The sequence below is a fragment of the Squalius cephalus genome (assembly GCF_949319135.1).
Source record: "Squalius cephalus genome assembly, chromosome: 7".
In the NCBI taxonomy this organism is placed as follows: Eukaryota; Metazoa; Chordata; class Actinopteri; order Cypriniformes; family Leuciscidae; genus Squalius; species Squalius cephalus.
In genome coordinates, this window is record NC_137128.1 from 24,359,546 (window position 1) to 24,372,859 (window position 13,314).

Here is a 13,314-nt window from a genome sequence, read left to right on the forward strand (position 1 = left end):
CTTAAGTTTTGTTTGGTACCTTTGCATGTGAGGAAACCTTTTGATTATTGAATCAATGGAAAACCCCTGATCTGAACCAATCTGAGAATAAAAACAATTGTGGGTGGGGAACTAACAGCACTAAACAAATATTTATTAATCAACTAATGGTTATAATTACCCCCTCTGTCTCTATACTAAACATTAGTGGCAAATGCAAAAATCTTGCATAAAAACAGATTTAAAAGTTGTGAGGAAAAAAAACATGCCACATAAATTAAAGCACCTTAAACCTGGCCACTGCTGCCGAGTTAAACATTAAATTACTGAATACATTAGAGAATCAAGCCGGTTCCACCGAGAGCTCGGGGCGGCACACATTTATGTGCCCCTGGATACTCTGCACATGCTTTTATGTGCTCTGGATATGGGCTTCTGAAACAAAAAGTCTGAGGATAGCTACTGTACTGGGAGTAGATAAAATATGTGGGGCCGCATGGGCCCTTTAGGGCCCCGCTGATCAATAGGTTGGTCTCGGGCAGCGTCTTAGACCATTGCTGCAAGGCTGGGTCCCATGGGAGAGCTGCACGGTGAGGTCCATAAGACTTTAAAAGTGAAAAATATGACAGCCATCCAGTTTTGCTTGCATAAAATAGAGCCTCAATAGTATGAGTATTAATTTTTAATGCAGGCCGTGTTTCTGACCTTGTCCTTGCCTCTGCAGACATTGTGGCAGCTCAGCTGAAGGGAGAAGGGAGAGGTGTGCTGAGGTGAAGCACACTGAACTCTACACAGCTGAAACTATAAAGCTCATAATGTGTGTGAATCATCTGCCGTTTAATCTGTGACAACAGAGATTGTCTATATTAGTGGTAATAAGTGCACAGATGCATACTGACCTTAATGTTCTTTCCGAACACTAATACAAGCAATTTGTAAATGCATACATTGTTTGTATAACCTTGACTGTAGTGTACACACATTTGCAGTGATATATGTACAATAATATTACACTATTGCGCAAAAAAAAATAAAACTTGTTTATCAGTAAAAATATCTAAAAATCATTAAAAGATCAATTTACTTGTGTTAAGATATTAAAACATGTTTTCTTTTCTATTTTCTATTCTTTTTTAAGCCTCACTAAATTTAATTTTAAAAATAATTTATGTAATAAAATAAAAATGTATGTAATAAAATAATTTCATTATTGATTATGATAGGATTAATTGAATGTTGCTTCTCAAATAAATCTATTTTATGGATATTTAAGTAAGATATTTTTACTGGAAAAACAAAATCCTGATTGAATCTTAAATTAAGTTTATTTTCCTTATTATTATTTTTTAAAGTCTCACAAAATGTTGTTGGATTTATGCTTAAAACAAGAAAACAACTATTTACCAGTAATGTATAAAATATATTATTATTAATTAAAACAGCATTATTTGTAGTTTTTAAATGATTTTTTCATACTTTTTTAAATTTAATTTAATTTAATTAAAAAATAGCGATTGGCATATTAAAGCATGTTTTGAATTAAGACTAATTTGAATCTTGAAATAAGTTTAGCTATGTTTCTTACCCCATTGGTAAACTGTTTAGATGTTTCTTGCTTTAAGCATAAGCCACACACAATTTTGTTGAAATTATGCTTAAAACAAGAACAAATTATTTTCCAGTAATGTATAATTTTTTAAAAAGAATTTATAAATTAAATTATTTCATATTTAATTGATAAATATGTAATTGATTGAATAATATGTAATTATGCTTCTCAAGTAAATCTACCTTGTTTTAAAGATATCTTTAAAAAATATTTTTACTGGCAAAATAAGCTAAAAATACTGATTAACAAAATGATTTTATTGCAGTGTACTTCAAGCTGAATTCATGTCATTTTTACTATAAGCCTCCCACACTGTAGATCCATTTCTAGAGAGCAGAGAGCATGCCCAGTACTTTCACACCTGATCTAGTCCATCTGTCTGTGCAGGCAGGACCTGACCAGAGCAAGCCCAGACATCTCTGCATCCAACACACACACACACACACACACACACACACACACACACACACACACACACTCTCTCTCGCTCTCTTACCAGAAACGCCACCGTATGTAGTTCTCGCGCCTCTGCCAATCCCAGGCCAGGGTGTGGCGTCGGCTTTGAGAGCCATCAGTCCAGATACGGTGTTGGTGGCTGTGACTCCATCTGCCCCGCCTACAAACAACCAGAGGTTTTTACAAAAGCCTGGACCAGCCACACTGTGTTGAAGAAGCTGTTTCAGTAATGTAGCAACATATGAATACACAGCTCTTGGTAACCCTGTCAAAAAGATCAGCATCACCTCACCAGGGTCTCATTTATAAATGCATGGATGATTAGATTTTGATGCTAATTTTTATGGATTTTATCCCATATTACTCAGGAACAAATCAAGATTTATAAAAGAACAAATTGAATGTAAATCAATACACAGAAAATATTATATTTAAAAAGGTTACTGGCCTACACTGTACAATGTCCACTTCATCCTCTCATTCTTCTATTGTAAAGGACATGAATGAGAATGAATGATGGGGTTAAATTACTTTAATTGCAGTGTAATAAACAGCACGAGTAAGCAGAACTGAATATCAGGGATAACGTCTTCGTTTACTCTTGCTGATTACCACTTAGGTCTGTACACACAGATACAACCGTTGTACATTCTATGGAATATATGAACATCTATTACAGAATAAAGTAGAATAATTATGCATGTCCTAATTATAATGTCATGATTATGAAAATGTCATTTGAAAATGACTGATTAGGTCATTTTAGGTCATTTTTCTTAATATTCAACAATATTATTTATCTGACTGCACTGACGCTGTTGTATGAGAACTGAACTGTGCTGGACTATGACATATTTTTGCACAACTGCTTTATAGATGAAATGAACTAATTTAATAATTGATGATCTCTACAACAAAACTGAATCAACACTGAATTTACTTCAGTGTAAAGTTGCTTTGAAACAATCTGTATTGTATAAAGTGCTATATAAATGAAGGTGACTTGACTTGTTGAATGTACACTACTGTTCAAAGTTTTGGGGTCAGTCATTTGTTTTTCAAAGAAATTAACACTTATTCAACAAGGGTACATTAAATTGCTCAAAAGTGACATTGAATACATGTACTGTATAATGTTACAAAAGAGTTCTGTTTCAAATAGATGTTTTTTTTTCTCTCCACATTTTATGGCCATACTTTAAAATTAGGGATGCACAATATATATCAGCCACCATATCGGTATCAGCCGATATATACTAATTTTCAATGTTATCGCTATATGCTCTGTGAGCAAATTTGGCCGATATATTAAAGCTGATAAATAATGGATTATTTCCTTCAGCTGAGACAGTTCAGATGCGCACTGTTCACCATGATGGTTTTGAATTGCTTAAAATATGAGTGAAATCACTTAAAAAAAGGAAAATAAAGTTAAGTGCAGCGCAAGTCTGTCATATAGGCTACATAAAATTATAATGAGAACATTATAATTGTGTGCTTGAGTCATGGCTTTTAATGGTGAGATTTTAGTTTTTTTTAATCAGACTCTTAAAAATGATTTAAAAAAAATCAGATTTAGATTTATCGGCCAATATAACAGTTATCGGCTTTCAAATACAAAAGGTTATCGGTTATCAGTATCGGCCAAAATTTTCATATCGGTGAATCTCAAATCAAAATAAATAAAAAAATGTATTAAGCAAGGCTGGATGATCAAAAGTAACAGTAAATACTTCTATTTCAAATAAATGCTGTTCTTTAGAACTTTTTATTCATCAAAGAATCCTGAAAAAAATCTATCATAAAAAATACAACCGGTTTTAACTTTAATATTAATAATAAGAAATGTTTCTTGAGTATCAAATCAGCATTTTAGAATGATTTCTGAGGGATCATGTGACACTGAAGCCATCACAAAAATAAATGATTTTAAATTACTAATTTTAAAATATATTCAAATAGAAACGTTATTATTATAACGTTAACTGCAATTACACAATATTACTGTTTTTACTGTATTTTTGATCAAATAAATATAGCCTTGGTGAGCATAAAATATTTCTTAAAAAAAGTTTTGATCGGTAGTGTGTATAAATATACATGTAGTGTGTGTGTAGGTGAGGCTGCTCATACCCTCATATGCAGCTCTGGCGATGTCAACAATGTTGGTGACGTTTGGTGTGAGCTTGGCAAAGAAGGGGATGGTGGTGGCCCTTCGGACCCAGCGACAGATGTTCCTCACCAGCTCGGTGTCCTAGAGTGATGGGGATGAAGAGTCAAATTTCATTACAGGCTTCTGTAGATCACAGAAAGAAAATGCTATTTAAGACTTGTTTTGGCATTCATTCTGGACATTCAGGAACTTCCTGCTGTTAATTCAGGGACTCAGAGACTTGTCAAACCCAAAACGACAAAGAGCACAAACTAGGACATTTGAGGTGCATATCTCATTCATTCACATTCATCTGCTGGTCCATTTTAAAACGGCAAGGCTGCCCTAAATATTCGCCGAACACTGGCCACAGAGCACAGAGGCAATGTTCAAAATGTGTTTTCTCTCAATCTCTCTTTTTTTCCTCACTCACATTCAGTCTCCCTCTTTCTGCTGCTCGCCCACACACACACACACACACACCAAGGACTCCAAATGGTTTAGCGATCCCCTCACAAACTCTCTCAGATGTGGCCAGGGAGGAAAACGCTGTTGTGTCTGAGCATGTCGTCTGAAACACATCGCTGCCTTCATGTTGCTTTTTTACTAATGCGGCTGCCTTTTCCCGCTCCCTTCCCCCAGAACAGCTCAGGTCTCTCATGTCCTTGTCATTCAGCAAGCAACAAAAATAATATATAGAGATATAATATTTAGATTAAAACAAAGTATATTGCTTGTGCACCTTTCTGATAGGATTGCAGTCAAGTCCAGTTACACAAATGTGTCTCTAGCAGTGATTTTGTATGTTTGTTTGAAACAAAACTTAAATTAGAATAAATGTAACAACCTTCTACTATTGTTACAAACATTTAATAGACAAGTAACCCCGATCACCCCATATCTTATATTCTTTTATATCCAGTATGCACACCATCATTCAAAAGTTTAAAGTCGGTCAGTTTTTTTTCATTTTTGAAAGAAATCTCTTATGCTCACCAAAAATGTGCATTTATTTGTTTAAAAATACTGTAAAAACAGTAATATTGTGGAATATTCTTACAATTTAAAATAACTGATTTCTATTTTAATATATTTTTATAATATATAATATTATTCCTGTGATGTAACCCTGAATTTTCAGCATCATTACTCTAGTCTTCAGTGTCACATGATCCTTCAGAAATCATTCTAATATGCTGATTTACTGCTCAAGAAACATTTCTTATTATTATCAATGTTGATATTTGTGTTGATTTGTGTTTTGTTGATGTTGTGCTGCATAGTAATTTTGAGCAAACTTTAATACATTTTTTGAGGATTCTTTGAAAAGAAAGTTCAAAAGAACAGCATTTATTTGAAATAGAAATATTTTGTATCATTATAAATGTCTTAACTGTCACTCTTGATAAATTTAATGCATCCTTGCTGTAAAAAATGTATAAAGAATTTTTTTTTTTTTTATTATTATTTTTTTTAATCTTACCGAGCCTGGTAGTGAACAGTAGTGTATATAATGCATTTGTCTCTATATAGCACTGCACCTTGCTATTGTCATTGACATTATTTGTGACGTTTCGAATATTTCTTTTAAATCAATTTCAATCTGACATTTTGGAGGTTACGACCTGCTGTAAAAACAAATTTATATGACACTTCGAGGTGCGGTTGGGTTGCCACCTCCCATCCTGATTGGAGAGATAACTAGGTGTGATTATGAATGAAAATGGGGGGTCTTGGCCTCCTCTAAACCACTTGTAATTTGAACACTGGTTCTCCTTTATGCGACAAGACTGTAAGTGCAAAAAGTCAAATTTAGCTAAAATGTCCTGCAAGTACGAGAAATACAGAAATAAAACACTGAATCGGATACAGCTCGAGTCCCTCAGGACTTTTAAACGAAGGAAAATAACCCATCTCCAGCAACATCTGGAGCAGAATAAAGTGTGTTTTATAGTGAAGCCGCATCTCCTCCTCTGTTAGTGCTGTGGTTCTGGAGAGCAACGTGATGGCAGTCCTCCAAATCACCGGCATTCATAATGAATGAGATTTGAATGGCGCGCATCTTGAGAGTAGCGCAAACTGTCATAACTCAGAGATACGGCTGAGATGTGCCAAATGGAAATGTGATGTGCCTCTGTCGTACCAGGCTCCGGGCTCCTCAGACATCTGTTGGAAATGCGATGCTTCGGGGCATTTCTGTTTTCCTCTGAATATGAGCGTGTTTGTTCATAGCATGTGTGGGCCCATAAAACATCTCTTTCTTATGTTTTTTTTCTTTCCTTTTTTGGCGGAAAAGTGTCAGAGTGAGTGAAAGGAAAGGGATGAGCACAAAGCAGCAAACAAAGAGATAGAAATGAGGCGCTTTTGAGGAAAAGCCCTATTGTCTAACTTGTTGTAGCCCATCACGTTTGATTGAAACGCAGCCTCTGTGCCGCACTCTGCACAAGAAACTTTATTGTGGATCTTAACCTCCAGCTATAGTTTCTGACTCAAGACGTTGCGGTCTGAACACGACAAGCCGATGGTGGACGCTGACATGGCATGAGAAGCGAACAACGCTTGAATGATATTGGAAAAAACTCACAATGCGATATTTACTTTTTACGCAATATATATTGCGATTATTTTCAAATAAAAAAATTGAGTGTTTAATAAAAATCATTATATCGTACTAACTAAATATTTCCATCTTAATTCCAAGTTATTTCAAACATTAAACCATCAAACTTTTATTTTGTCAGGTTACAAATGGATGCATGATTTGGATGAGCAATGCCAATCTAGAGTCAGTAGCAAAGCTGCTTTAAGGCAGGCCTCCAAGGTTAGCAAAAAAAAAGGAAAAAAAGTAACGCTTCAGTACCCAAGGAAGGAGACCAGAGGCTGTTTTTATTTTTTATTTTTTGAATGGATGCCAATGGAGAGAGGCTTCACTACACTGAACAAACTGCTTTAGTGGGAAAACAGTTTATCATTTAATGAATCGACAGCCTATCGGCTAATCTTCAGCATGTTTTCCATTAAACATACATTTTGGATTGATCTATTTTTAGAGTTTACTCCAAAAAAATGCTGTTTTTTAAGAGAAGTCGCATACAATTTTGCGGCAGGTAGGATCCAGTTTACGGTGTTTCTCATTCATTTTGATGGTATCCGCAAACAGTGATTGTCGTACAACTCAAAGAAATGAATGGCAAGGCTGTAATGTGATTGGTTATCAAAGCATGCGCGATCCAGGTTGGCTGTTATGCTTTCTCCAATGGTTGAACCACAGACCCTGGTATCTCTCAATAATAACACCATAACTGTCAGTAGCGCATATATATATATATATATTTAATTAAATCACAGTCTGCACTAAGCCATATCACGATAGCCATTTTATTTCGATATATTGTGCAGGCCTACTCTGAACAAGTGTGCCGAGGAACATGAGGGGATGATATGTGGTGCATTGGAGGAAAATAGCCACCAGTATGGGCCGTGGGAGGGATGTGGGCAGCAAGCATTTATAACAAGGCTGGCAAACCACACACACATACAGGCACGCACACACACACACACACACACACATACACACTAAATCTTGTCAGAGGGTAGCAACCAGAATGTTCTACGGTCCATAGAGAGAAGACAGAAAATCCCAAAAAGAGAGGGAAAGAGAACTGTGCGGAGACAGGGTGATCAGGGATGGCAGCGCCAGGGACCCGAGCGGCCTGAGGAATGAAATGCTTGAGCGAGGAGAAAAAACAGCACCTTCGGGCTCGCAGAGGAGATTGAGAGCACATTAAGATTTCCAGAAGCATAATGGAGGCTGGCCAGCAGATGTCTGCGAGAACAAGTGTGTGTGCGTGTCCATCTGTGCATAGGTCACTGGTGGCGGGGCTAAAACATAGTGGCTAACAGCAGGGAGCATGGTCAAGGGAAGGTAGAAAAGCATTAGCGGAGCGCTAGGGCCAGAGGCAGGCGCCTGGCCCTGAAACAGATGCTGCTTGTAAGAACTTAATGTCCTCGCAGAGGGGTGCTCAGCGGCGCTGGGAAGGCCTATGACAGCTTATTAAAGGCCTCTGGCTGACAAGTGTTCGTAAGCTTGGCTTTCAAGGCTCTGAGCTCAGGGCTCGCGCTTCGCTGGTGCTTTGAATGCAGGAAGAGAGGCACCTCTGGCTAGACGTGTCTGAAACCCTTTTCCTCGAAATCCGGGAAGAACTAGTTCCGGTGAGGATAGGGACACTTATGAGATGCATCAATCTCACGGAGAGGGCATTGAATCCTAGCCTGGGATCACTCACTGCGCGCACACACACACCCGACTCTAAAACATGGGCAAACACACATGGTATAACTGAAGTTGCAGTGGAAGATCAATGAATATGTTGCGGAGGTAATATATGAAGCTCAGGACTCAAACCCATCTGAAACACGGCACAGGCTGTGTAAAGTAAGGCACAGACGCAATATGTTGTCCATATGTTGACAATATCACATGTAAGGTGGATCTATAAATATAAATCAAGCAGGAAGGGAAAGTACTTTGTCCTGCAGATTGTATGACTGTTTTCAGCACCACTGACAGCTCCTTCAGCTGTGGTGATTGTCAAATCACTGATTCCTGAGCACTGCTACAAAACTAAAGAAACGGAAGTATGTGTATCAAAATAATTATTTTGGATTCATAAAAATGTGTTTTGGCCTTGCCTATAAACTCAACATCGTTAACAGTGTTAGACGCAAAAAAGTGACAATTATTTATTATAAATATTGACAAGTCAAGCATTCACCTCTTGAATGAATTGAAACTACAGGATGTTTTCAATTATCACCACAATCAAAAAATCTATCTATCTGTCTGCCTGCCTGGCTATCTATCTATATATCTACAGTGCTTGTCAGAATTATTTGCCCCCTTGGTAAATATGATCAAAGATGGCTGTAAAAAATAAATCTGCATTGTTAATATTTTGATGTTGATATTTTATTTAAAATAATTGAACAAATCTAACCTTTCACTGAAGTAAAATAATTGAAAGTGGGGGGAAAATCACATTATGAAATAAATGTTTTTCTCCAAAACACGTTGGGAACAATTATTTCCCCCCTTTTATTAAATACTTTTTGCAACCTCCTTTTTCCAAGATAACAGCTCTGAGTTTTCTCCTATAATGCCTGATGAGTTTGGAGAACACCTGACATGAGATCAGAGACCATTCCTCCACACAGAATCTCTCCAGATCCTTCAGATTCCCAGATCCATGTTGGCGCTTTTTCTCTTATATAATAAAATATATATTATTAAATTAATAATCTTTTACATTAAACTCTTCCTTCTGTCAGAATAAAGTAACCTTATTAAAAGACAAAATTAATATAATATAATATATGGTTTTAAAGGATGTGAGTCATAATGTACTAATATTTTATCCTAATTTTGATCAAATTAAAATAAAATGGTACATCTGTGTTAGAGCATTCCAGTGATCATCTATGATTAATCACACAGTGGAAATGTTACCATTTTTAAAACTAATAACAGGTAAATTTGAACATATTTTGTTCTGTGTCTGAAGAATCAGTGATAAACACATGACGACCACAGTAACTCAAAGCTGTAGCACAAACATTTGCCAAAAATCATGAACAGACTCTAGTACAGAACAATACGTAGTTCAGATAAAAAGAGAAATCCAGCGACGCCTCAACCGAAACAATGCATCGCTTCAGATTCCTGAAGTTCTCCAGCATCCGCGTACGGAGAGAGAAACTGTTTAGCATTAGCATATTTACATCTTTGCGAGTTGATTTCTGTCTTTGTAAAATGTAAATGAGTTTCCCCTCCGACAGTGCTGTGTCCAGATAGAGCTGCATTAGCCCAGTGTGCCGTACGCTCCAGGGTTCAAAGAGAGGGCCATGCTCCCTGATTAAATACCCAACAGTATGGGGCTGCAATCATACATTTTTGTACCGGTGCACAATTTCCCACTTATTCTCATACAATCAACGAGACCTCCTCCTGTTCCCCACAGCAGAAGCAGGAGAGACAGAAACATACAGATGGGGGTGATCAAGAGAGGGAAAAATAAATAGGAAGCAAAGACAGAGAGAGACAGACAGACGGAAAAAAGCCAGCAATAGAGAGAGCACGAGAGAGAGAGCGTGTGGCAAACAGTGTGATTAAATGATATTGCCTTGCGTTAGTTCACACAGAGGTTAGCTGCCAGGAGGCAGCAGGCTGTGATTAGCTTCATATATGTGTGTGTGTGTGTGTGAGGTAGCGCAGGGCTCGTTTAGAGTCTCCGCAGGAGCACAATGGCTTTGTGTCCTGTTTGAGGGGGGAAACAGCTCTTGCTCTCCTCACAACCATAACGAAGCTGAAGGGAGATGGAGAGGAATGAGGTGCCATTAGATGCCTCCTTATGACCCGCTCTGTCCATTTCTTCTGCATTTGAATGTCTTGTGAGGCTTATAGGATCTCCCCGCTGAAAAACACACAGCTTGGGAGCGGAGATGTGGTGCACACATGCTCCATCACCAATGCGAAGTGGCTCTTCTGCAGGTCACCTGAGTTTGAGTCCAACTCGTGCCATTTCCAGATTCATCTTCCGTCCCGTCTGCCTGTGATTTCCTATCTCCTCGATAATGTTTTCGCAGGAGAAGTGATAAAAGCTCTGAATAAATTCCCAGCACTGTCTTTACTGAATATGACTTTTCTCGCTTGCTTAGAACACAAAAGTTTTTCACGTTCATGCAGTTCTAATGAGTGGGAAAATTAAGCTTTTATACCTCAAAGAGGATGCAAAAGCATCATAAAAGTAGTTCCTATCATCTGCTGTATACCAAGTCAAACGATTTTGGTGAGGAACAAACTTAAATTTGTTATTCACTGACCCCCATTGACCATTTACCAGATCAACAGAAAAAAATGACCTTATACAGAAAAAGGTTGAGGATTTACATTGAAAAAAAATTAAAAAAAAATTCACTCTTTACAAATTGCTTGTAAATTTCACAAATAATTGCACAAGAAATGCCAAGTAACACTGAAATAAATGTGGAATTTTTAAATTTGAAAGTCTAAAATTGTATTTTCTTGTAAAACGAACTCCAGTCATCTTTGTTTTATTTACATCTTTCTAAAATATTTTTTTTTTACAGTGGAAGAACCTTATCATTTCGAGTCATGAGCTAATCATTCAGGCCAATTTTATTAACCAAATCTACTAGGGCAGAGCGATTAATCAAAAGAAAATTAATATTGCGATACAGTGCGATTCACAAATCGCAAAGGCTGTCATTTAAATTATATATCTACATACAGACATTTTGATGTGTGTATGTATATATATATATATAATTTAAATATATATATATATACATACTGTACGCAGCACACACACACATGTGTGTGTGTGTGTGTGTGTGTGTGCTGCGTACAGTATGTATATATATATATATTTAATTATATATATGTGTGTGTGTGTGTGTGTGTGTGTGTGTGTGTGTGTGTGTGTCCTGCGTAGTATATTAATATCATAAATAGTATTGTCATTTTACAGTTACAGTTAATTACATAATTTTTCTTAAAGATTTCTTATTTTGGAGTAAAATATTACAATAGCAATATTTCGTATGTAGTTTAATATTGTTTATTAATAATGATAATAATTATTAATATTATCCCAAATCATGTAGCCCTAATATCAACTGATTAATTTTAAAGATCTGATTTTAATGGGTTCATTCACAAACAGGACGCTCCTACTTTTCTCATGAAAGAGATCTATGGCAGGTAACATATTCAGATATTAAGAGAATAAGGACTTGAATTTCTGTCTGTTTCAGTCACACAAAGATATCATATCGTCTATAAATGTGACCCTGGACCACAAAACCAGTCACATGGGTAATTTTTTTTTAAATTGAGACTTATACATCATTGAAAGCTGGATAAATAAGCTTTCCATTGATGTATGGTTTATTAGGATATAGGACAATATTTGGACGGGATACAACTATTTGAACATCTGGAATCTGAGGGTGCAAAAAAATCGAAACATTAAGAAAATAGCCTTTAAAGTTGTCCATTTATGTTCGCGATTGTGCTGCACTCACACAGAAATTTACAAAATATCTTCATGGAACATGATCTTTACTTAATTTCCTAAAGATTTTTGGCATAAAAGAAAAATCGATAATTTTGACCCATACAATGTATTGTTGGCTTTTGCCACAAATATACCCGTGCGACTTGTGAATGGTTTTGTGATCCAGGGTCACAAATGTGTTTTCCAGAGGAAGGCAAATCACACAGGTTTGGAACAACATGAGTTAATAAAAACAGATTTTTTTTTCTGAAATGAGGTGCTATGCTATGTATGTGTAATCTTACCTGTCCACAGGCCAGTCCCATACCTCTCTCTCCCATGCCATGAGGACAGGACAGGTTCAGCTCCAGAGCATCTGCATTAGAGTCCTGTTGAGTACAGAAGAATCAAAGAAAACACCAATGAAATAAGTATAAGAATCATTGCATTTGACCAAAGCTGAAATCTGACACAATTTCATGCAAAGGAAACAAGATTGCTTCATGGATTTCTACAGATGGACACTTTACTATCCCATGAGGCTACGGGAGAGGATTCATGAAGCGACGTAACTGATGCTGGTCTCATGATAATGAAAGCATGGTGAATGTAGTACATCCGAATTACATTCATACTACACACATTCATATATAGAACATAGCGGTTGTGAAGTAGTTACTTATTCAAAATAAGTACCTACTCAAGAGAGTATGTGATTCTGGATGCAGCCCAGTTGTAAATGCCCTTCCAAGATGCATTTGAGACTGATAGCAATCCGACCACTCAAACAAGCAGGGAGGTGGGTTAAGACACTTACAGGATGAGACTCATGCAATCGTGGATGCGACACATGGATGCAGCAATCACAAAACGCAAACACTAACTGCCATAGGGCCCTATCTTGCACCCAGCGCAATTGACTTTGTACACCGACGCATGTGTCATTCCTATTTTGCAACCGCGCACAGCGGACTTTTCCCTCGACAGGCGCACGTTGGTAAATTAGGAAATTAACTTGCGCTCCCGGGGGCGGTTCAGCGCAA

At 36.9% G+C, this 13,314-nt stretch overlaps 1 protein-coding gene across 1 annotated transcript in view; it reads right to left on the reverse strand.

The window, feature by feature from the left end:
* The window catches only part of dpydb (dihydropyrimidine dehydrogenase b), a 131,649-nt gene that overhangs the window by 21,638 nt on the left and 96,697 nt on the right, over positions 1–13,314 (reverse strand). The window contains exons 16-18 of the mRNA XM_079876608.1: positions 12,577–12,660; positions 4,178–4,298; positions 2,085–2,204 (exon numbers count right to left, since the gene is read on the reverse strand). Coding sequence (XP_079732734.1) covers positions 2,085–2,204; positions 4,178–4,298; positions 12,577–12,660 — 325 coding nt within the window. The remainder of the gene's footprint in view (positions 1–2,084; positions 2,205–4,177; positions 4,299–12,576; positions 12,661–13,314) is intronic.